We start from the raw sequence: 26544 nt of genomic DNA, 5'->3' as shown, positions 1-26544 counted from the left end.
GGATTAAAAATAAAACATTTCCACTTATAAAACTACTTAAATAAAAGTACAGACATGTGAAATATGTTTTTATTTTTATCTTAAGTACAGTAACAAAGTAAATGTGCTTAGACAACATAAACACAGTGTAAGCTGTATATCACGGGTTTACATTCAAGATTATGTTCAACTTTCACTGATGATTTATTTATTTGCATATTTGTCACACTGTCTAAACCTACCTGATTATATACACTCAACAAAAATATAAATGCAACACCTTTGTTTCTGCTCCGATTTTTCATGAGATGGACTTAAAGATCTAAAATTCATTTCAGATACACAATATTACCATTTCTCTCAAACATTGTTCACAAATCAGTCTAAATGTGTGATAGTGAGCACTTCTGCTTTGCTGAGATAATCCATCCCACCTCACAGGTGTGCCACATTAAGATGCTGATCTGACATCATGAGTAGTGCACAGGTGTACCTTATACTGCCCACAATAAAAGGCCTTTTCCTGTTCGGGAAAGTGGCTTCGGCGAGGTTTTTTTTTTTTTTTTTTGTGTGTGTGTGTGTGTGTGTGTGTGTGTGTGTGTGTGTGTGTGTGTGTGTGTAATGTGTGTGTGTGTAATGTGTGTGTGTGTAATGTGTGTAATGTGTGTGTGTAAGTAATATGTGTAATGTGTGTGTGTGTAATATGTGTGTAATGTGTGTGTGTGTAATATGTGTGTAATGTGTATGTGTGTAATGTGTGTGTGTGTGTGTGTGTAATGTGTGTGTGTGTGTATGTATGTGTAATGTGTGTGTAATGTGTGTGTGTGTGTGTGTGTGTATGTGGAATGTGTGTGTGTGGAATGTGTGTGTGTGTGTGTGTGTGTGTGTGTGTGTGTGTGTGTGTGTGTGTGTGTGTGTGTGTGTGTGTGGAATGTGCTGTTTATGGTGCTGGTGCTGCATAAGGTACTCCCAGCCATTTGCATTGGGCAGCTAGGAAGCTCATTTGTCTCTCCAAGTTCCTTCTTAGCGGTGAAAAACGCTACAATATGTTTCATTTCTACATTGTCTTTAAGCTACATCCATTAAAATGTAACATACTTCTATATTTACTTGTACTTGCATAGCAAGAGGGTTGGTGTTACAGAAATTAAGACAATGGCACTATGTTATTTAACAGATTGTCCACCATTTTGCATGAACATCCTATTTAATCTCTTTCTCTGTATCTGTAGTCAGTAACCTACTCCTTCATCTAAATCTGAGATTTCATCCAGGCATCAAGAGTCCTGCTTTTGCACATCACGATTTGCTTCTTTCTTCGGTTGTTAGCATTTCTTGTCCTACTGTCAAAGATATTAGTCTGTGTTTCCTCCTGTGCCTGTCTGCAAGAAAGTATAAAAGCAAGAAGCAAGAAATTATCTGAAGGTTGCAACCATAACAGCTTGTACAAATTAAATGCTTCCAACCTTTAAATTTTGTCACAGCTATCACAAATAATCTGAAATTATGTGTGGGCCTTATGTGGATCATCAGCATCACATTTTTCATAAGTGTTTCTGAGTTGTGTTGGAGGATATACATACAGCGGTATGAAAAAGTGTTTGCCCCTACTTATTTTTTCCAATTTTGTGATACTTTAATGTTTCAGATCATCAAACAAATGTAAATATTCGTCAAAGATAACAAGTAAACACATTATGCATTTTTTAAATGAAAGTTTTTATTATTAAGGGTAAGGTTTACTGTAGGTTGAAACCTAATAACTGTTTGGGCCACCCTTAGCAGCAACAACTGCAATCAAGCGTTTTCGATAACTTGTAATGAGTCTGTTACAGCGCTGTGGAGGAACTTTGGTCCACTCATTTTTGCTGAATTGTTGTAATTCAGCCACATTGAAGGGGTTTTCAAGCAAGGTCATGTCACAGTGTCTCAATTGGATTCAGGTCAGGACTTTGACTAGGCCACTCCAAAGTCTTCATTTTTTTTTTCTTCAGCTATTTAGAAGAGGACTTGCTGGAGGGCTTTGGATCATTGTACTGCTGCAGAACCCAAATTCGCTTCAGCTTGAGGTCACAGACAGATGGCCAGTCATTCTCCTTCAGGATATTTAGGTTCAAAGCAGAATTCATGGTTCCATTTATCACAGCAAGTCTTCCAGGTCCTGAAGCAGCAAAACAGTCCCAGACCATCACACTACCACCACCATATTTAACTGTTGATATGATGTTCTTTTTCTGAAATGGGGTGTTACTTTTACCTCATTCATAATGGAACACACACCTTTCAAAAAGATCAACGTTTGTCTCTTCAGTCTTGGGGATCATCAAAATGTTTTCTGGCAAAACTGAGACAAGCTTGCTTTGCTCAGCAGTGGTTTTTGTCTTGGATCTCCGCCATGCAAACCATTTTTGCTCAGTCTCTTTCTTATGGTGGAGTCATGAACACTCACCTTAGCTGAGGCAAGTGAGAGTGGGCCTGCTGTTCTTTGGATGTTGCTGTGAGATCTTTGTGACCTCTTGGATGAGTTGTCGCTGTGCTTTTGGGGTAATATAGGTCAGCCGGCCACTCCTGGGAAGGTTCTCAACTGTTTTATGTTTTTGTAATTTGTAGACAATGGCTCTCACTGTGGTTCCCTGCTGTCCCAAAGCATTAGAATTTATTTTTTTAAATTTTCCAGACTGATAGGACTCAATTATTTTCTTTCTCATTTCTTTTTGAATTTCTTTGAATCTTAGCATGATGTCTACTGTTTGAGGATCTTTATTGCAAACAGGTGTGGCAGTATTATTTTTTACACAGAGCTATGTAGTTTTGGATTTTGTTTACCCTTAATAATAAAAACCTTCACTAACAACTGCATGATGTGTTTACTTGACTGATATTTACATTACAGTAGTTTGATGATTTTAAACATTAAAGTGTGACAAACATGCAAAAAAAAAAGAAATCAGTAAGGGGGCAAACACTTTTTCACACCACTGTAAAACTTATACATAAAATAATGAGTAAAAAGTAAAATACCTATAATTTTAATAGCTACATAAGCACAACACTTGAGCTCATCACATTCTACTCTTTCGAACAGGGAAATTATCTGTTTAATATTGTTAATGATTTATTATTAAATTACTGTTTGCTCACAGGCTCTCTGCTCGACCAAGCTTCAATTCGATGTTGGGACAGGGGGGTTCCGACTCGATCACACTGGATGGTTTTCATTCTATTATTAGTCTTTTCCTCAGTTGATCTTCTGCACACCTGCTGATGATTAATGAATCAATGCCTTTATTTTAGGGGACTTGAGAAAAATTAAGGGAAGTTAGGGAGGGGGGAGGTGCTAGTAATGACAGCAGGGCTACTTTACGTCAAACATTACATTAGTAATATAGTTAAGACTTCCCTGTCTTCTTTTGGGCGTTTGTTTTCCAATAAAGTGAAAGACAGTACTTCTTGATCTTGGTATTTCTATAATAATTCTTAAAATAATATCTATATAATGTTTTTCCTAATACAGTGAGGAGAATGAGCTCAGGTAAATGAGGCCTACAGGACAAACACAGCAAATACAAGGCCAAAACCTGTAATGTTCACAAAAGGTGACCTTAAAAAACGGACCTAATACAGGAAGGTAAATTTCCACTAAAGCAATATGAGTATAGAGAAACATTTAAGGGAATCAGTCTGATTTTTATTTGACCCCTTTGACCTATAATAATGATGCTATTTAAATAGAGTGAAAACATTAACCTGAAAAACCACATTGTTCCATGAGCACTGCTCAAGCCACAGCACCAGGAAGCCACAAACCACTAACTGATCATTGTTCTAAAAAAAAAGGAAATTATTTAAGCTTTGTTATTTGCTTTTTCTTTTCTTTTCCGCTTGACTTAAACTGATATTTTTGAAACAGGTTTATTGTCTGTGTGCTCAATGTACAACAAACTTAAAAGTCCACTCTCTCAACCTATTGTTGTCAAGTAGATGTTATTGTAATCACAAATTATCATCTTTTATGTTTTGAGTTCCTTCGGTGTGTGAATGTCTTTTGTCTTGTACCATGACACATGAATGCTGCAGATAAACTGTAATGGTTGCCTTGAACAAATAAGCTTAAATTCTAAAGAAATTCACAAAAACCACTAAAATTCCTTAATTAAATGAAGATAAAACATTGTCTTTGCAGGAAGACCAAAGGAGCTGTTGGTGTATGTAGATAGAAAAGGCCAAACGACCACAGAAATCACTTTATCTACAAATTAAACACCATTATTGTTTATCAGATAAAATATTGCCGTTTTTGAAGGTCAACAAAACTGTCAACCTCTAACTTTGCCTATATATTGAATTATCCTAGTATAGCGCTGATTTTAAACTGAAATGTTTAAAATGAACAGAAAGATTTGTTGATGTGCATTTATAATTCTAAATTAAATACTTGTTATTGTGTAATTGCATCTGTGAATTTGTGACAACATTAAAGATCATAGACTGGCTTATGTCTAACCAAAATGAGGTCAGTTGAAAACAAACACAAGTTGGAGGTAGAAAAAAAGAGAAGACTTGAAACTTCCACTGGTTCAAATGCAGCCAAGCAGCATAAAACAAGCAACGTGTCTCATCAGGTAATTTAATAAAATTAATGTATTATTTTAATACATTTTATGTACATATTGTAGATTCGTGTTGTTATGTTCAGGAGAAATAAAATACATTTACATTAAGTTACACTGCTTAATAAAAAAAATTATGTTCGAGTTGCAGTTTGCTTAAAACAAAACAAGCCACAGATTTAAGATTTGGTTTGGGAAAAGGAGGGGAAAATAACTACCTAACCTCACTTCAGTATCGCACCGTGCACTATGTGCTGCTCAAGCCGCAGTTTGTTTAACTCTGCACGACATTGCTTAGTGCTGCTGTACGCGTGCATGTGTAAATACTCACAATTACTTATGTAAATATCTGAGTTTTTATATATAGAGTCTAATTGACATTGGATGTTTTTGACTGCCGATATTTCGAGCTAACATTGTACTTTAGCATTGCTGCACAAAGATTCTTTAGCACGTTTGTTTGTGTACGGAGATGAACAGTAATTACAGCACTTCCTTTTTAGATCCTGAGTGCGTACACATGTCCAGCCTTCCGTGCTTGGGGATAGCATTGAATCGTTTAAAAGACAACCTCTGCAATCGGTTCAGGGATTGCTTCCCAAGCTCGGAAAGATTGCTTGCTCACAGACAAAAATTCACTGGTCCTGGAGACAAGTATATTTAGAAATGGTTTCCGGACCCCAATGAGAAAATGCCCTTAAGGTCACAGCATTTCAGTTGGGTTGAGGTTTAAACTTTGACTAAGCATTTATAAAACCTGAACTGCATGACTTGCTACATAACCAAATTTTGACCAAGCTTTAGCTGTCGGGCAGATGGCCTCACATTTCCTTCTAGAAACTTCCCTCTGCCAGGTTCCAAAATTCTATGGCTGCAAAACAAGCCCAAATCATCACCCCTCCACTGCTGTGCTTGAAAATAAGTATGAGATGTTTTTGCTAAAATGCTGTTTGGTTTTTGCCGATCATGGTGCTGCCCATTAAGGCCAAACAACTTCACATTGCTTTCTTTTGTCTTTAGGACATTGTTTGAGGAGCCTTGTGGTTTTTTCAGATGCAGTTTTGCAAACCTCAATCATGCTTCCATGTTCTTTTAAGACAGAAGAAGCTTTCTCCTAACAACCCTTGCAAACAAACCATATTGTTCAGTCTTCTATTTATGGTGATGTCATGGACTTTAATACTGAACATGCTCAGTGAAGCCTGGAGGGTCTAAAATGTAGCTCTTTGTTTTTTTAGTGATATTCTTCCTTACAGTAGAACGCTGAACTCCAAACTGTTTGGAAATGGATTTATAACCCTCTTCCAAATTGATGTGCAGCAACAATTGCTTCTTTACGACCATAGGTTATATCTTTCCCCACTGGTAAATGCTCCAGACCAGCCAACTGTCGAAACGGTCCAGGTGTGCAGATGGAACATTGATCATCTGCACACCTGCTGATGATCAATGAATCAATGCCTTTATTTTAGGGGACTTGAGAAAAATTAAGGGAAGTTAGGGAGGGGGGAGGTGCTAGTAATGACAGCAGGGCTACTTCACGTCAAACATTACATTAGTAATATAGTTAAGACTTCCCTGTCTTCTTTTGGGCGTTTGTTTTCCAATAAAGTGAAAGACAGTACTTCTTGATCTTGGTATTTCTATAATAATTCTTAAAATTATATCTATATAATGTTTTTCCTAATACAGTGAGGAGAATGAGCTCAGGTAAATGAGGCCTACAGGACAAACACAGCAAATACAAGGCCAAAACCTGTAATGTTCACAAAAGGTGACCTTAAAAAACGGACCTAATACAGGAAGGTAAATTTCCACTTAAGCAATATGAGTATAGAGAAACATTTAAGGGAATCAGTCTGATTTTTATTTGACCCCTTTGACCTATAATAATGATGCTATTTAAATAGAGTGAAAACATTTACCTGAAAAACCACATTGTTCCATAAGCACTGCTCAAGCCACAGCACCAGGAAGCCACAAACCACTAACTGATCATTGTTCTAAAGAAAAATGAAATTATTTAAGCTTTGTTATTTGCTTTTTCTTTTCTTTTCCGCTTGACTTAAACTGATATTTTTGAAACAGGTTTATTGTCTGTGTGCTCAATGTACAACAAACTTAAAAGTCCACTCTCTCAACCTATTGTTGTCAAGTAGATGTTATTGTAATCACAAATTATCATCTTTTATGTTTTGAGTTCCTTCGGTGTGATAATTTCTTTTGTCTTGTACCATGACACATGAATGCTGCAGATAAACTGTAATGGTTGCCTTGAACAAATAAGCTTAAATTCTAAAGAAATTCACAAAAAACACTAAAATTTCTTAATTAAATGAAGATAAAACATTGTCTTTGCAGGAAGACCACAAGTAGCTGTTGGTGTATGTAGATAGAAAAGGCCAAACGACCACAGAAATCACTTTATCTACAAATTAAACACCATTATTGTTTATCAGATAAAATATTGCCGTTTTTGAAGGTCAACAAAACTGTCAACCTCTAACTTTGCCTACATATTGAATTATCCTAGTATAGTGCTGATTTTAAACTGAAATGTTTAAAATGAACAGAAAGATTTGTTGATGTGCATTTATAATTCTAAATTAAATACTTATTATTGTGTAATTGCATCTGTGAATTTGTGACAACATTAAAGATCATAGACTGGCTTATGTCTAACCAAAATGAGGTCAGTTGGAAACAAACACAAGTTGGAGGTAGAAAAAAAGAGAAGACTTGAAACTTCCACTGGTTCAAATGCAGCCAAGCAGCATAAAACAAGCAACGTGTCTCATCAGGTAATTTAATAAAATTAATGTATTATTTTAATACATTTTATGTACATATTGTAGATTCGTGTTGTTATGTTCAGGAGAAATAAAATACATTTACATTAAGTTACACTGCTTAATAAAAAAAAATTATGTTCAAGTTGCAGTTTGCTTAAAACAAAACAAGCCACAGATTTAAGATTTGGTTTGGGAAAAGGAGGGGAAAATAACTACATAAATAAATCATGAGATAAGACGCTAAAGGACATACTGTAAGTATGTAATAAACTGTAATAAACACAGATCATCAAACACAATCAGAAGGCTTTGATAAGTTTTTTTTTTTTTTTTTTATAATAAAACAACAAATGTATACAGGTATTTTTAAACAAGAATAGGAAACCAGTGTGGTAGCTTTAATGTCAGTGACATAGATGTAAAGACAAAGATTTTAAAGAGAAATTATATAAACAACCTTATTTACTTAGATGCCACAGATCAAATGTTACTGTCTGTATTTTATGGCTTAACCTGTTGTTTTCTGTTTGCTATTGTAGAGTTTACAGCTCATAATGACCTTAAGCAGACAAATTTTTATTAAATTTCTAATTCTTATACTGTATAGTCATATGTATTTCCTCTTATTAGTAGTTTCTTTTCTACAATTTTATAGACCAAAATAGATTAATGAACCATTTAAATATTTTTACTAAATCTAAGCTAACTAGATATTATATTGTGTTGTTCTACTTGCATATATTTCATATATTTTTATTACATATTAGAAAGAAGCAAAAAAAAAACAACATCAAAACAACTTACTCTAAAAAATAAAACTGTGCTGTACTCAATTTTTTTGGTGAAATATTTTTACTCTTAAAAATATTAAAGTAAGTATAAAACTTGCAAAATCATGTAAAATATAATCCATAAATTGAGTACAAGTCAGTAAAAAAATTAAGTAGACCTAAATAACTTCATTTACTACAATGATGTACAAAATTAAGTAAATGTAATGAAAATCAGAAGTTAATGCAATTGTTACCCTAAGTGAAAATAAGTAAAATAATTGAGTAGATATAATTGAGATGCAAGATAGAAGAAACTGAAAATTAGTTTATTATTTAATAAACAAATGTGCTACATTTACTAAATATTTTAACTGAATTTAATTCATACTGCACGGAATTAATATATTACACTTATTTATATATATATATATATATTTAGCTTTTACTTATGGGGTATTTTAATTTAGGTCAATGCATCTAATGACACCAAATTATAAACAAAGAAACAATACGTCTCGGGTTACTTTGCTGTAACCCTGTTCCCTGAAAAGGCGGGAACGAGATGCTGCGTGAAAACGCTATGGGAACATCTTGTCATGTTGCCGATTGTGAAGCATGTGTGTATCAAACACGCCAAATTGTGAATTTGGATACCTGAATTTTGTCTACCTGAATTTGTAAGATTACAAAATAATGAAGATTGTATTTTTACACTTAAAAAAAATAAATTTAACTGCAATTTAGTAACTTGAATATTTTTGCATTGAATTTTAAACGCTTGGATTACATTTTTACTTGAAATATACAACCACAATAAATTGCAGCGGCAAAAATTTCAAACATTGTAAATGCTCTAAGGATCTTTTTAAATTTAGATTAAATTGCAATGCGAAAAAATTCAAACATTTTTATTGCAACATGTTTTTTTTCAGTTCTTGTAATTCAACCTGCTATTTTGCTTTGAAGAATTTTGGCACTAATATAGCTCCATACAGGTGCTTCATGTCCATTCTCACATCCTCACAGCCTTCTTGTCCCTGATCACACCAGATTTCCCATGAGCACTTGCACAGGGCAATTTACTCAATTATTTAAGTTTTTGTTGTTAAACATAAAGAATATAGTGGTAATTGTAGTTCTTGAAACTAATCAGTATAGTTACTCCATTACCAAATATTTTGATTAAAATTTATCAAAAATATTAAGTGAATGTTAAAAATATAATTCAGTTAGTCAAATGCTCATTTCTATTTGTGAAATAAACTTGAATTATAGTGTACATTTAAGACAAAATTAATAGTTGTTTTTTTAGGCTTTTGTTTTGATGTGTCTAACTCCAACAATCATGTATGCGATTTTTACAGATTTTTATTAAGGTTACATAACCTTTTTATAACTGTGAAATTTACAAGGCCACAGAATCATTTTTTAGAGTGAATAGACAATGCAAATCATACATTATGGTAAAAATTTCTAAAAACAAAATACCTTGCGATTGCTCTAATTGTATGCATTCTAATACACTGTATATTATGTTACAGTTTAGAAAACGCTTCTTAAATGTCTGTTCCTAGAGATCCAACTCCTCTTCCTCATCATGAACCCTGTAACAGCTCCACCTAATTATGAACTTTCCCAACTCACAGCTTTTATGAAAGCCGAGACCAAAACATTAGGGGTAAGATACATTCATTCCAAAATGTCTTCATAGCAGAGCTTAAATGAAATTTTATATTTTATCTGTAAATAATTCTGTTAGTCTTTTTTTTTTGTCCACAGACTGTACAGATCATGATTGGCATTTGCACTTTTTTGCTTGGTATCGTTTTATCCACAGATTATCTTTCGCCATTGGTCCTCAGTGGAATCACTCTGTGGGGATCATTTCTCGTATGTTATCTTTCCACATTAACTTCTACAAATCATAGCCCATAATATTAAAGCATGTTGGCATTAGCATTATGATGAGAATCGATTATGTAATTAATGGCTTCTTCACCCTGAACTTTTTTGTGCCATATTCTTTCCATTTTTTACATTTTGGAAATTCTGTGTTGATGTTATGTTTGTTTGTTTGTTTGTTAAACATTGTTTAAAGTTTAGTGAAATACATGATTAAGACTTCACTGTTAAATTTACAAGTAAGGGTTTTGAAGAAAGTAAATCTGTTTCACCTAAAAAAAAAAAAAACTTAATATAAGTTTAATAATAATAATAAAAAAAAAATTACGGACATGTATATTTCTTTTAAATTTTCAAAATCATGCAAGTGACTTGCAAAAAAAAAAAAAAAACTATTTGTATTATTGTCTATTTGTTAGCATTTGATAAACACTGTTGTTGCTTTTGTTTTAAACAGTTTTTATCTTCTGGTGCTCTGTCAGTTGCTGCAGCGAACAACTCTAATTCCTGTGTGGTATGTAAACATAGACGGTTAATAATTCTCAATTTGTCTTTCTGCTGTTTAGCCAGTTTTTTATTTAAATTTGAACAACCTCATGGTTGTTTTAATGCAGTATGAAGTGAAAGATCCAGTCACTAATAATTATTTGTATAGCAAATATGGTTTCTAAACATGTTAAGCATTACTCAGTCAAAAAAAGTAAACCTTTGGGGGTGTGATTATAGTAGCTGTAAACAAGTTGTTTTTATCTCTTTTTGACTGGTCATGTTACCAAGAAACACAAATGTAAAACCTCCTTTGTCATTAAGATGTCTGAAAACTTAGTTACAGCTTCATTTCTCTGTGTCACAAATACTTACCTTCCCTAAATGTTCAGTAAACACTTCTTCACTAAAAACACCTTGCCAAGTGTTACCCACTAGCTAACCCTAATCATCTACCAGTAGGTCTGTAGCGTCTGTAGAAAGTAGGTCTGTCCATTCCACGGTATTGGATAGAGTATCTGTTGGCCAAAACCAACATTCAAAGACTGTTACAGAAGTATTTTTAGTAAGAAAACACATTTGATAATGTTATTTCCTCTTAAACACCACTTTGTGTCCTTAGCAATGGCTTCTTAGATGTTCTGTAATGCTTCTAAACCATCCGTGTTGTTCTGTTTAGGGCTAACACAAGCTACAAAATAATTAGCATCATCCCAAAATCCCTATGACTACATCCCAAATCCCTTTCTAACCCCTAATCGAAGGCACTACATGGTATGTGGAACAAGGGAATGTACGTACATAGCTCACTGGATTTCCATTTAACACTATTTGGGGTAAAGTCTGGCATCCACACTGTAAACCCGGATAAGTTGAATTTACTTAAAAAAAATTGAGGAAACTGGTTGCCTTAAAAAATAATTTGTAATGTAAACCTAAGTTCATTTAACTGAAAATGTTAAGTACATTACACTCAAGTCAAAATCGATTTAACTCGACATGTTTTGCCAAGTTAACTTCTTTGCACAATTAATACACTTAATATCTTAAGTACAATGTACCAGATACCTAGTTGTAGCTTTCTTATTCAGTTCAGTTATTATCATTAAATTATTATTTTAGTTTTTAATCTGGTGCATTATAAATACTTATTCAGGTCAAGAAATCAGATGAAACATTTGTTGAAAACAGGGGTAAAATGTTAATGAACATAAACAACAGATTGTTTTTCTAAAAGCACGACATAAAACTAGGCACCTGTTATCAGGTGCAACGATTCAGAACAGCACTTAACACTGCAAACTGATTTTCCTCAGTTTTGGGTTTGTTAATCTGAATCAAAACCAGACATATCAGTGCCAATCCAATAACATGATATACAAAAAGGGCATAACAGTGCAAACAAGTCCCTTTTCTAAAAAAACAAACAATCTTTCTCCTATCTGGAGAAATAGTGTAACAACACCTCTTTACACTGCAAGTTGGTTTTTCAGAGTCTGAATTTTGGGTGGCAGCTCACTTTTACCCAGGTTAAACATCACCTGCTGAACAAGGCAAAAAGTGTTTTTCATGTATCTGGGATAGTCCGGGTGCAGGGCATATATCAGTCCAAACAGGACACAGAAGGCCTGAGGAAGGTTGGCCAGATCATTCATCACCACATTCCCTTCCAAGATGATTCCCACTTTGGATGGGTTCAGCTTAAGGTTCTCTTCACCGATGAAAAGCAATCCCACTGGAGTTTGCCTGTACAAGTCATTAAAGAAACACTGTACACTGACATATTAGTAAAAGACACTCTGTTCATACAAGATATGAGGCCTGGCTTGTTCAGCTTTCTTTTTACTGTACAATCCCAGCAAAATATTTAATGTTAACTGAACCCAATTTTTTTTTTAGCCAAGTTTTTTCAGTTAATTTCATGCCACTGATTGAACATACAGACAATTTTATGGTAAAAATAAAGAAAAGAAAAAAAAACTCCAAGTCTGAAAAACTGAATAAATCTGTAGCACATAGTAGTCATAGCACATAGTAGCACATAGTAGTCCGGATTAATGGTTTAAAAATAAAATAAAAACAAAGAACATGCATTTATGAGGGGCCGTGCAAGCCATAATTCATTCTGGCACTCACACATATACTCCTCTCACACACACATAGGAAAACATGTGTGTGTAAGAGGGGAATGTATGTGTGTGTGTGAGTGTGTGTGTACAAAAAGTTCAGCCGAAAGCTGACCAGTAAGGCCTTTCTTCTTTTTGAAGAGGTCCATGAGGCTTGGAGACAAATTGTCAAGTGCATCCAGGAAGTTTTCTCTGAGATTTTTCCCTACCACTCTGCCAAATTTATAACAAACCTGAACATGGCAAACAATGCATCAGTCAATGTTCACACTGTTTTAATCTGACACACTCAACACTACATGATATGTAGACACTTAACACAAACCTGATTTTCTGTAAAAAGAGCTGGCCAACGATGCACCACCTGGCTGATGGCAGGCTTCTCATTGACAATCTCCTTTCTGCGAAAAGCAAACGTCACATCGATCTCTTTCTTAACCAGGGATTCCTTTGGCTTTCTCTTTATCATTTCATTGACCATAACCTCACAAGCTACTTCCATGTTTTGGTTATTCATCCCCTCTGAAAAATCAGGCAGGAAATTTATTTCCCCTTTCTTTGGCTTCTTGATCTGTGTGTTTGGAGGATCGCCATTTGTAGTGTCACTTCCTCGCTTGCCACCATTAACAGTAACATCAAGTCAACCCAGCCGCTGCATTTTGGTTCTATAATTACCCATTTTGAACTTAAGGCTATTTTTTCCAACCGTTCCAGCCAGAGGGTGACCCAGTTTCTTTAAGGCATGGGTGTGTTTGCACTAAAGCCTTAGCAACAGTCTCAAAATCTTCCTTCGTTGGGTATGCTTTAAATGCATACATGGTCTCAGCCAATTTCTCGAGTATGTCATGCTTTAGTTCTTTTTTGACTTTAAGAAAGGTTGCATCCCTGAGATACTCCAGGTTACCTTGGCGTAGTCTATACTCTACATCGACTTGAAATTTTGGAATTTCAAATACCTCCGGCCACTGAGAACTTCTATCCAAAGAGATGGACAGGATCTCGGTGTCTGCTTGGCTGCCTGTGTCAATACATAATTCAGAACCTCCAGGGACTACAACAAGCTCAATGATAGGGATGATTTTGACCGTTGGTTTATCTGGGAATTCAGACAAGTCTGTGAGGTTGCATAATTCATTGTTAAATTCAGGATCTTGATACTGTAAGGTAAAATTGTAGTTTGTTTGGAGAGTGCCTTTGAGCCAGCTAATTAAATCTTCAAGTATGTATGGTCGAGGGTTCATTGTCATCTTTCTTATATCACCCTCGGAGACGATAACCCACATTGTTAATTTCTGTTCCATGGCCATCTGAAAAAAAAAAAAAAAGACAGACAGCTGTTTAGCAAATTACAAATCGTCTCAGTGTCACAATAAGCTCACCTTGTACCATGTATGCTGATAATAGGAGGACATCATTTAATTCTGACATCTTCAACACACACATAGAAGTAACACTATCACAATTAAGTTGGTAAGATCTCAAATGCTCCCTGTACCATGCGGCCAATTCGTGACAGACAAATAGAATCTCTACATTAACTGCAACAATCTTGTAAATCTGGACGAATGCAGGGAGACCAGAGCATGACCCAGAGGACAGTATCATGCCTGGATGATACTGTACTTAATTCAGTCTACACTGACAGATTCAAGCACCGACTCTGGTGTTGTAAAGTTTTGAGCAATTGCTGTCTGCACACTGTGAGGGAAGGTGGCAAGCGAAAAAGGTAGTAATCTTTGACATCTCAACTGATGGTCTGAAAAATGAGCTACAATCGAGATGGTAACTGACTGCCTTCTGGTGTTTTGTAGCAAGTGTCATGGCAACATTTTAAAAGTTCTGAGCAGTGCGAATTACCCTCTTAAAGAATTTATGCTTCCCCTCGAACCGCATTGTCCAAACCTCAGACAGGGGACCAAATTTCCTTACCAGCTGAGGATAATGTTCCACAAAGTGATGTTTTGCCCTTAAACGAAACTCTGGAAATGTTGACTGCAGTAAGCGCCTGTGCTCTGCTATCTTACAGTCCAGAAAGTTAAGTGTCTCTTCTGTATGCTTTGGTGCTACAGCTAGCTCAGTAATATCTTTGAGCAGCATGAGAATTTCCCAAGTGTTGTCACCCTCAGGGACACAGTGACCAATGAGAAATGGAAGGAGCCTTATGAGACACCAGTTCTCATGGCCATTTCCACCAATGGTCCCTTTACTGGAAAATCCCTTTTCAATAACCTGAGGTCGATCTGTTTTGTCACTAAATGAGTACTTAAAACACCTGATGGCCTGATTCAGCATATCTAGGGTGAAATAAGTCTTGCCTATCAGGTCTGTAAGGCACAGGGACAATTTAACTGGAACAATACCTTCCAAAATATCATGCAAGATGTCAGGAGGGTACCCACTGACCACATGAAAGTGCTCAAGATTTTCAGTTAAAGGACATGCTCCTTTCACACCATAAGCTTGAGTCATTCCAGGGTCCTCTCTGATATCCTGCACCTGCCTGTCATGGGACTCTTTGTCTCGAAGTTGAAAAAAAAACAAAACATACCTCTTGTTGTTGAGTGTCTCTACTGCTTGTCAAACAGAATCTGCAGAACTTGTTGACAGTAAAACTCTCCAGGAAACCTGCAAGAGAGTGGGCAGCAAGATTGTCAGCTGCAAAATACAAGACTGTACCTTTCACACTTGCACCTAGTTGCTCCAGGTAAACGCCATTCTGCTGCAATAATTTTAGATCATAGATCAGAGGTTGGAAAACTTTTGCATAACCACACTCCTTGACTGTGGAGGTATTGCACAGTAGAGCAAGTTGGATAGAGCTGAGGGTTGACCGATATTTTGAAGGTATGTTTGCAATAACCCAGTATACTGCACACATCTTGTGTTTAAGCTTTGATGTTCCAAGAGGATTAGCGACTTCAAAGTCATCAATGTAAAGTACAAGAGCAATTGTGAACTCATCGTACACTGTAAACCCTATCAAAGTAATTAAACATATTGAGTACTGTTAACTTAAATAATTACAATAAGTTCAAATTACTAGACCTTTATGAGTATTTAGAACTTTTTGTTATTTATGAGTTTGTAGAAATGACACTTTTCAAGTTAGCTGAACAAATTTTATTTTATGTATCTTTTAAGTACTTAAGTAACAGTAACTGTCACCTTAAAGTTCCACCAACTTAAAATCTTTCAAAGTAGCGATTTTGTGTCTGACGTCATCAGGGCAATGCGGCACTGGTGGCTCAGTGGTAGGTGTTTCACCTGCCATGTGAAAGGCCCGGGTTCGATTCCCAACAACTACAGTAGATGAAGTGCCTGTCCCAAGACCAGATAAAATGGAAGGTTACGTCAGGAATGGCATCTGGTGTAAAACCTGTGCCAAGCTTGTGTGCGGGACGGATTGTCTGCTGTAGCGACCCATTGCCAGGAGCAGCCGAAAGACCAACAACAATTTATTTGATTTGCAACAACTAAAAAAAATGAGTACAACAAACTCAAAAACTCATAGTTCCATTTACTTAAAACTGGAAACATCATTACTTAAAAAAATTGATGTAACTGATTACCTCAAATTTTTTGAGTTTTGCCAACTAATTCGGGTTTACAGTGTATGCAAGAAATAGATTTTCAGTAAAATATTGCCCATCAGCATATGATCTGAATTTCTGAGGGACATATACTTTTTCTGACATAGTTTTGTCCAAAACATCAGTTTTGTTAAGCAACTTCTGTAGCACAGGAACAATGGGAACATATGCAAGAGTTTTTTTTTTTGCCTTTTTACACAACATATTCAATTGGATTTACCAGTGGAAACTCTCTATGCACATAGGCTGCTCCTTTTTTGGCAGTTCCTAAAGGTCCATCTTTGGAACAATGTGTCATTATGTTACTTTCTGACACAGCACTGATAATCTCTTTAATTTAATCTTTTTGTGTGAATGCAGGACAGGTGAACTTTTAGTGCATTTAATTATTTAAATGTGCACAGACATTGCTGATGTAAACAAGAAAAAGGCTCGGTTCATGTATAACCTCCGTGTTTTAGCCTGTAATGTTTAAATAATTGTGCTCTTTTTTCACAGCTAAAAGGACAATGCTTAACTCTTAGAATTTCTCTTTATTTTCCCTGCAAATGAGCAAACATTAACAACATTTACCTTATGAAACCTAACAGACTGGAAAAGTCTGAACACTGACATCACATTTTTTATTTTGCTAGTTTACAGCGAATTATCTTTAATATAGGGCATTTTAAGTCACATCTTAAATGCTTTAACAGACACATCTTAAGATACATATTCGCTTATGTTGTCTCAAGGGAACTTACCAGATACAATAGGCCGTGATAAACCGCGTAAAACAGCCGCATGTGTTCCCGCTATCTTCTTGGAAAAAACGTCTCGGGTTACTTTGTTGTAACCCTGTTCCCTGAAAAAGCGGGAACGAGATGCTGCGCGACAGCACTATGGAAAACGATTCCTCATGACCGGTTGTGAAGCATGTGTGTGTCAAACACGCCAAATATTTTGGCATGTATAACCTCAGGCAGGTGACGTCAACCGATGAGGTGAACCTGGAGGTTATAAATAGGCATGAACCGGAAACACCCTCAGGTCAAGCTTCCTGGTCGAACGGTCCTAATCACTAGAGGTGAAGTATGCCACGCGCCTCATAGGTTAAAGCACTAGCATCTTTAACCTGACTCGTCTAATGGCGGCCGCCCTTGGGCCGCGGCCCCACGACATATGAAACCCTGCTCTAATTTACGGCCCTGGCTTAATGCAGAGGTGCGCTGTAAATTGAAGCGCATGAGCTGGACACAGCGAATGAAGACTTACTGCTCCAGAGCTAAAGGCGGAGGACAGAAGGCTTCGACTGTGGGAGATAGTTGGGTAAGAATGCCGAATGGATTTTTTTTTTTGCAGAAACTTTCAGCACTGGAACAGTTTGGCAGTGGACTGGGTCTACATGTTTTATGTCCTGGAATGTAAAAGATCCTGAAGGACAGAATTTGTCCTGTCCTCCTAGGCTGGGGCACTAGCATCTCCAACCCAACCCGTCTAATGGCGGCTGCCCTTTGCCCGCGGCCTCAAGACGTATGAAACCCTGCTTTTATTTACGGCCCTGGCTAATGCGGAGGTGCACTGTAAATTGAAGAGCATGAGTTGGGCACAGCGAATGAAGTCTTACTGCTTCCGGAGCTAACAGCGGAGGACAGAAGGCTTCAACTGTGGAAGATAGTTGGGTAAGAATGCAGAACAGCTTTTCCTAGGCAGTTGGCAAAGCCTAAGAACACTAAGGGGTGCTTTTCACCAGCCCCATCAGTCAGGACATAGGCGAGAAGTGGCTACGTATGTTCTGAGTGTACTAGGGCAAAAGCCTGAGGTCAACTTTCTTGCAGAAGCTCCAGCACTGAAGCAGTTCGGCAGTGGACTAGGTCCGCATGTTTCGCCATGTCCTAGAATATAAATGATCCTGAGGGACAGAATTTGTCCTGTCCTCAAAGCAGAACCTAGTGCACTAGTCTTCTTAGCGGCGCGAGCTTAGTCTGCCCAGACAATATTTACAAGACTGCTGTAGTGTCCGCGCTAGGACACGATAACCTCTTGACTGCTGGAGGGAGTATTTCAGGGCCAGAAATAGAGTCATCGTTTCGGGGCAATCGATGTACCACACGAGAAGATGACCTCTCCAGCTCCCTTGGGCTGGGCGGCCATCTAAGGTCGCGCTCGGCCCCTAAGGGAAAAACGTCTGCCGTTAAAACTCGCGACAGCACGGACCTAAAGTGGGACCCAGAGTCAAGGATGAGGATCTGAACCACATAGAAAGGGTACGAAGCTCTTGGCCCGTAATCCTTGTTGCCTCTGGGGATTGGCCCTTGGATGAAATCCCCCGGCACTAAGCCACCACTGAAACCACTCTGGGAGCAGTGACGTTACCACCTGGCCTAGCTTATACTCCTTTGGAGTATGCTATAATGAATTCGCCGCGCGTAGGAGACAGCTGTGCCCGCATTGCGCTTGGATTCCGCATGACACTTAACTTCATACCTCATGTAGGAAGGAGAACGCTTTGTGGCATTAGGGCTCCACCCTAAGAATTGAGGTGAGCTAGGGCGACGTGTTGACGCCGACGGAGGGGTGGTGATGGTGGTGGCTGTTGGGTGTTCGGTGTCCTGAAACACGACAGTAGGAACCCGAGCACCTAACACTTTGTCCTGAGGATACTGTTTTTCCACAGTGCTTTGTGCTTAAGAGACATAGCTGGCAGTAGGTTCCCCGCTGCCAGCCTCTCTAAAGGTGCACGAACTTTGACACCTCGGCTAGATGGGTGTGTTAGATGTTCGGCATCCTGAACATAGAAGGAAGGGATTGAACACCTAACGATTCACTGGAGATGGCTGCTCTCCGAAACACCAGTGGTGGCGGATTGAACCACGGCCTCCTAAGGATGCTGGTCCTCTTCATTGCTTCGTACCTAAAGACATAGCTGGCAGTAGGTTCCCGGCCGCCGGCCTCTCTAAAAGGTGCAGCTCTCAGTAGGTCAGTCTGGTATGCCTGCAAAACCATTGTGTGCAGGCCTGCCCCAGGCTGACCTGCTGCCTGAAAAATCTTCTCCCACCAACGAAGATGTTAGTCTACACGTTTGGTGGGGAGTGTGGATTTTTCCCAAGAGGATGAGCTCCCAGGAGAGAGATAGCCCGTGAGCGTCTCTCTGATCTGGGACATCATCATAAAGGACCGCGCTTTCATCCATGACATTGGAACAAATCAAATGTCAATAGCACAAAAACACAGGATAAATACGGCTTATTTCATGAAAGAGTTAACTTATGGGGGTCGCCAGGAGGGGGAGGGGCCATCATTGAGGCCCCTCCTCCGGCTGACCTTGAGCGTTTGGGGGATTTATTTATTTATTTATTTTTACCGCGAATCGAGGAGTACGCATTAGACCGCGCGTTACCACCTCTAACACCAACTAACACACTGGCTCATTATTAGCGAGAGAGAAAGTTCTTCCCCCCTTCACAAGAAGGGCCGAAGCGCGCTGGAGAAGTGGAAGGTAAAAGACTCATGATCCGGCGAGAGAGCGAGAGAAAAGGAAAATACTGTTTTGTGCGCCTCCGCCAGATTTGCACGCAAGAAATACGCTGCGGGTCGCGGTTTCGCTTTAAGGCAACGAACCCGAGCACGCGCGACTTTAATAAGGAGAAAATCGCAATACTTACCTGCCAAAATATTTGGCGTGTTTGACACACACATGCTTCACAACCAGTCACGAGGAATTGTTTTCCATAGCGCCATTGGGTATAGCTTTTGAAAGGGAACACCGCTTGCAGCCGGCCAGGTAAAAGGCAAAAGGGTGTGAAACTGGTTAAAATCGCGTTTTTACCGCACGCGATCAGCAACTCGCGTAAGAAAGTGATCTAGCATTAAATATCGATTAGTTGTGGATAAAAATAAGCCAATGAACCAGTAAATGTTAAAAAATTATTTTCACCGGTGCCCCAAAACCCCTTTCCCCCACAGTTAGCTAAATATACATTACACAGCCAGGTAAATTAGCCAGTGTCTAAAAATGTCCGTCGAAATGGCAAAAATTTAAATGAAATTTTTACAACTGAGGGAGTTAAATTCACCTTCCAGGTTCTCGCCAGCGGTGCTTGAATCCACACAACAACAGAAAACTTCGTTGGCTAACGAAATCAGTTTTGGCCTGTTTTTGTTTTGTATTATATGTCTGTGTAAAAGCAGGCTGCAATATAGCTTTAATATTTAAGTAGAAACTAAATTTGGGCTAACAGTGCATAAGTTGGTACTGTATTCTAAATCTCATGAGTTTCTCACCTCCATGGTTTATTCTCCTCACATTTTGGATACCAGTAAGATTTTAAAACTACTTTCAACCGTTATTTAGACTGACAAACAAATCATAATCAATTAATAATAAATGATGTTTAGGGAACTGTTTTATAAAAGCAGTACCACACTTAAGGTCATGCTGTTGTACTGAATATAAGCTTTGCTGTGATGCCTTCAGTACGTGAGATTTGCCTCATGTCAACGTACAGCAGCATTACATTGAATGTGATACAGTATTGTTAAATTAATCAAAACCTCAGTTCAGAAGTTCAGAGGATCTCTGCTACTGTATAATGTGAACTTTAATAAAAAGTGTTAACCCTGTTATACTTTACTGTTTCATATTTCCTCTTTTATTAGGTTAAAGCTGCCCTGGGACTGAATGTGGCGAGTGCCGTGGTTGCAGGTCTTGCTCTCATTCTGCTTGTAGCGGACATGATATATGTGTACAGTGACACCAGGAATCTGGTACGTGTCTCACTGATGACACATAAAGTACAATCTTTGTTATTGGTTTGTTAAGTGCTAAATGCTGCTTGTTAACTAACTTCAAAAATCTGATGAATTTTTGCTCCAGCATTTCCATTTACCGATAGGACGACTTTTTTGTTTTTATTATTTTTTAACTCTACATTTCTTATATACTTGCTAACTTAAATACTTTTTCATTTTAATTGTTTCATTGTCTGTCTGTCTGTCTGTCTGACTGGGCCAGAGGAACGGAATCAATGGAGTCCTGTTTATTTTCTCTCTGCTTGAGTTGATCATTTCTATCTGCCCTTCTGTTTTTGCCTGTAAAGACACCTGCTACACTGAGACCACAGTAAGTAATATTTATTATTATTATTATTATTATTATTATTATAGCATTATGTGCAATATATAATATATATCCAACACAAAATAAAGGACGTGGTTGCCAAGAGGACAGTAATTGTCTGACTGCATTGTGCCAAGTTTGTTGGAGTTTATGATGTGGGATTTGTTTTTTAGGAGTTTAGGAACTTTTAATGCTTCAACATACTTAAAGATATTGGACAATTTTATGCTCCCAACTTTGTGGGAACAGCTTGGGGATGGCCCCTTCCTGTTCCAACATGACTGCACACCAGTGCACAAAGCAAGGTCCATAAAGACATGGATGAGCGAGTTTGGTGTGAAAGAACTCCCTCTATCAACGTTTATTACTTAAAGTGTGTATAAACAAAGTTTGAAGTTTGTGTTCTGATGGTATTTTAACAAATCTCTCCCTTACAGGTTTTGTATTCACAGCCGATGTATTCGCAGCCGATGAATGCACAGCCAATAAATGTACAGCCGGTGAATGAACAGTTGATGAATCTGCAGCCAATGAATGCACAGCCAATGTATCCTCAATCTATGAATCCACAGCTGATGTATAATCCTGCATTTTACAACTCACAGGATCCACAGCAATCATCTGTAGTTACCTGCAACAAGGTTTAAATTATAGTTTAATTGTAGTGGCTTTTTTCTTAAACATTGTGTACACCTGGAATCAAAACCTGCTTCTTTATACATTCTTTCAATCTTTACATTGTCTAACTATGATCTCTGAAATCAAGTGTGAAGTTTGTGTTTAATGTAATGAGGGTTTTTTTTTGTATAATGCATACTCTGTAATAACTTAAAAGACTCAAGCCTTTTTGTATAAAAAAATATCTTATTCATACCACAGCACTATGGAGTTCTGATCTAATTTATTTTGGGGGGCAGCATCTCTGACAGTAGTGCAGCAACTCATCACTGGTTCTTGCTTCATATATGGCTAAAAATAAACACTCAACATATAAACTTTTTTTTAATGACTAAAATTAAGTTTTATTGTACGGGGATGCTTAATGTTTATAAAAGAATTTTTTAGTGTCAGAGGTAAAGTTATAACTTAAGGCTTTTATGGCCACATGACAAAATGTTACAGTTTAAAGATTTGTGTCCAATTAACTTCAAGAGAAAGTAATAAAAGAGGTTGGTGAAGCAACAACCTTTGGAAATAAAAAAGAAGAAGAAAGGATCTTAAATATATTTTTTTTCTGTTAGATCTTGAACATTTTTATCAACATGAACAGTTTGACAGCAGAATGAGAAAAAAACAACATTTTTCTGACTTTTACTCATTTTGGCATAGTATTAATACTCGAAAGGTTATCTATAACAAAATGTTTAATAATAAAAAAAGAAGCACTATATTAATTTATTTTTTAAGCTTCAAGTGTTCACATTTTGAGCAAAGAATGGTACTTATTTTTGAACAAAAGCTGACAAATTGTTAAAAGCTGCTGATGATGCCCCTATGTGGTTAATTGGGATAACTGTGGTGACTGGGGACGGCTACACTTGACCATGAAGATGGTTTTGGATTTGGATTTAATAGTAATTTCCAAAATGGACAACTGAAATTTTTTTTAATCATTTTTCTCAGTTTCACACTCTAGACATTTACTCTAGTCTTTGTTAGGCAATATATCATGTACAGTGAAACCTTGGATTACGAGCATAATTCGTTCCGAAAGTGGGCTCGTATTTAAAAACACTCGTAAACCAAATGTATTTTCCCATAAGAAATAATGGAAATTCAAATTATTCCACAGTTCAAAAAAAGAAATACATAAAAATAATTAACACAAAATATAAAGCAAAAATAAAGCAAATGAACCTACACTTCACAGTAAAAATGAATCCTGACAGATAAGTGTTTCCATTTATGCGCGCAGAGTGTGTGTGTGTTTGGAATCAGCCCCTCCCGTCTCCCCCATCTCATCTTACATAGTAATCTTTTCTCCACTCTTTTTAGAGTTTTACACAAACACACACATTAACGAAAAAACTGTTTTCCTGGAAAAATTGGCATGGAAAATCGCATGAGTGCATATTAACTAAAACATTGCTGTAAAGTAAAACAAACAAACAGATGAACCTGCACTTTACCTCTGAAAAGAATAGTAACAGAGCAGTGTTTCTGTGTAGCGCAGAGAGTGTGCCCTACACAAGAAGGGGGGTGCTTGACACAAACACACACACACACACACACACTAAAGGCAAGAGAGAGAGAGTGTGTGAACCAGCACGGTGTCAAATTACACTCGCGCACACTCATAAGTTTACACAGGCTGAAACAGAGAAAGAGAAAATGGATCTTTAACCCCTGTAACGGGACTTTTTTTTGCTTTACATGCGCACTGTTCACACACCCAAACACAAAATAAAATATGTTCTATGCCCACACACGTGGTCACAGTGTTATAGTAAACATTACACTCGTGCACGGATGTTGATTATACCAGTAAGAGACGCGCACTAAGACCCAGCAGGGAAGACGATTACCCACAATTCCACATCGAAAGAGAGAGAAAAACTGTTGGGTCTGTTGTGATCGCGTAACGCTTGGCGTCAAAACAAGAAGCGCATGCGTAATACATGATATTCGGTACTCATGAACCAAGACTTGTTTGTTTTCCAAGTCGAAACTTATTATTAAAGATCTTTGCTCATCTTGCGGAACACTCGCAAACTGCGTTACTTGCAATCCGAGGTTCCACTGTATATATAAAATACATATATAAACTTAAAGCAAGTTATCAGTTTTTTTTTTTGAGGAATATTTATGCTGCATATATTTGCACTTTGGCTGGACAGAAAGGTGATTTAAGCAATTTTGAGCGTGGCATGGTTGTTGGGTCTGAGTATTTCACAATCTGCTCAGTTACTGGGATTTTCACACACAACCATTTCTAGGGTTAACAAAGAATGGTGTGAAAAGGGAAAAATGTCCAGTATGCGGCAGGCCTGTGGGCAAAAAGGCAAGAGTCTCGATTTCTGTTGAGACATTCAAATGGTAGAGTCAGAATTTGGCATGAATTGAATGAGAACATGGATCAATCATGCCTTGTTACCACTGTGCCGGCTGGTGGTGGTGGTGTAATGGTGTGGGGGATGTTTTCCTAGCACACTTTAGGCCCCTTGGTGCCAATTGGGCATCGTTTAAATGCCACGGACTACCTGAGCATTGTTTCTGACCATGTCCATCCTTTTATGACCACCATGTTCCAATCCTCTGATGGCTACTTCCAGCCACCATGTCACAAAGCTCAAATCATTTCAAATTGGTTTCTTGAACATAACAATGGGTTCACTGTACTAAAATGGCCCCCACAGTCACCAGATCTCAACCCAATAGAGCATCTTTGGGATGTGGTGGAACAGGAGCTTCGTGCCCTGGATGTGCATCCCACAAATCTCCATCAACTGCAAGATGTTATCCTATCAATATATGCCAAAATTTCTAAAGAATGCTCTCAGCACCTTGTTAAATCAATGGCACGTAGAATAAGGCAGTTCTGAAGGCGAAAGGGGGCCAACATTGTATTAGTATGGTGTTCCTAATAATCCTTTAGGTGAGTGTGTGTGTGTATATATATATATATATATATATATACACTACTCACAATAAATTAGGGATATTGTGAGAGACTTAGTGGATGTCATTCATACGGTGGTGTTTGTCTCACTTCAGACATTTTTGGGATAGGGAGGCAATTGTATTGGGGTGGTAGACAAACCTCATTTTGTGTTTTCCATGTAATGGTATTATTGTGTACAGGTGTGCCTTATATTGTTCAAGTTCAGGTAGGCTTTATTGTCACTTTAACCATATACAGTTTGTACATACACAGTGAAACGAAACAATGTTCTACCAGACAAGACAGATTGACCTGACAACTGAAGTCAACAACATAAATTAACAAAACCTAACTAGCTAACCCAGAGAGGAAGACTATGTACATTTTTATTTTTATTTATTTTACAGACAACATAAAGTGCACGTGCAAATGTGCAAACAAAAGCAACAAAGTGACAGTGCGACAAACACGACATAACATAACATAATACTCTGGGGTGTTGAGGTGATGAGTTGAGGTGGTGGAGAAACAGTAAACGTTCCTTAATGTAGCAGCAAAAATTAAGAAGTTAGTGCGGATGTAATCCAGTAAAGAATACTGTGCAAAAGAGCATTTACAGGTTGGTGTGTACAATAGTTTAGTAGTGTAGTTCCGTGTTCGCGCTTGTGTTGGTTAGTCCAGTCTCAATGTTTTGAGGTAGTTGAGTTTAGCTGAGTGATAATGTTTGTGTGTGTGTGTGTGTGTGTGTGTGTGTGTGTGTGTGTGTGTGTGTTTATCAGTCCAGTCCTTTTTGTTGAGATGAATGGCTTGTGGAAAAAAGCTGTTGCACAGTCTGAATGTGTGTGTCTGAATTTTTCGATACCTTTTTCCAGATGGCAGTAGTATGAAGTGTGTGTGAGGGGGTGTGTCCGATCAGCCACAATGCTGGTGGCTTTGCGGATGCAGCGTGTGGTGTAGATGTCTTCAATAGAGGAGAGAGAGACCCCGATCATCTTCTCTGCTGTTCTCACTATCCGCTGTAGGGTCTTTCGGTCCGATATGTCACAATTCCCAAACCAGACAGTGATGCAGCCGCTCAGGTTGCTGTCAATAGTTCCTCTATAGAAGGTGGTCAGGATCGGTGGTGAAAGCTGGACTTTCCTCATTCTTCTCAGAAAGAAGAGACGCTGTTATGCTTTCTTGTGCAGGGAGTTGGTGTTAAGGGAACAGGTGAGGTCCTTCTCCAGGTGGACACCTAGGAATTTGGTGCGTTCAACGATCTCCACAGAGGAGCCATTGAGGCTTAGCGGAGAATGGTGGCTTCGTGTCCAACCATCTCCTCTGATTGTCTTGTCAACTTTCAGAGACAGGTTGTTGTCTTTACACCAGTCCGTTAGCCTCTGCACTTCCTCTCTGTATGCTCACTCGTCATTCTTGCTAATGAGACCCACCACGGTCGTGTCATCAGCGAACTTGATGATGTGATTTGAACTGTGTGTCGCTACACAGTCGTGAGTCAGCAGTGTGAACAGCAGACGACTTAGCACACAGCCTTGTGGGTCCCCAGTGCTCAATGTGGTGGTGCTGGAGGTGCAGTTCCCGATCTGT

General features: G+C 37.9%; 1 protein-coding gene across 1 annotated transcript; it reads left to right on the top strand.

Annotated features, from left to right (window-relative positions):
- The first annotated feature begins 9751 nt into the window (after window positions 1-9751).
- Window positions 9752-26084, top strand: LOC128526725 (membrane-spanning 4-domains subfamily A member 4A-like). Its single transcript, XM_053498859.1, has 6 exons — window positions 9752-9832; window positions 9934-10044; window positions 10514-10570; window positions 20897-21047; window positions 21256-21359; window positions 25980-26084. Exons 1-6 carry the CDS (start codon window positions 9752-9754, stop codon window positions 26082-26084), a joined length of 609 nt encoding a protein of 202 aa, XP_053354834.1.
- Window positions 26085-26544: the final 460 nt, after the last annotated feature.

Source organism: Clarias gariepinus, chromosome 6, assembly GCF_024256425.1.
Source record: "Clarias gariepinus isolate MV-2021 ecotype Netherlands chromosome 6, CGAR_prim_01v2, whole genome shotgun sequence".
NCBI lineage: Eukaryota > Metazoa > Chordata > Actinopteri > Siluriformes > Clariidae > Clarias > Clarias gariepinus.
This window is presented reverse-complemented; position numbering and strand designations above follow the sequence as displayed.

Bases quoted from the DNA above. Each gene is read 5' to 3' on its own strand.
- LOC128526725 (XM_053498859.1), top strand. From the start codon at position 9,752: ATGAACCCTGTAACAGCTCCACCTAATTATGAACTTTCCCAACTCACA. The intron at 10,571-20,896 runs GTATGTAAACAT...CTCTTTTATTAG, and splicing joins ACAACTCTAATTCCTGTGTG to GTTAAAGCTGCCCTGGGACT. The intron at 21,360-25,979 runs GTAAGTAATATT...TATCCGCTGTAG, and splicing joins CCTGCTACACTGAGACCACA to GGTCTTTCGGTCCGATATGT.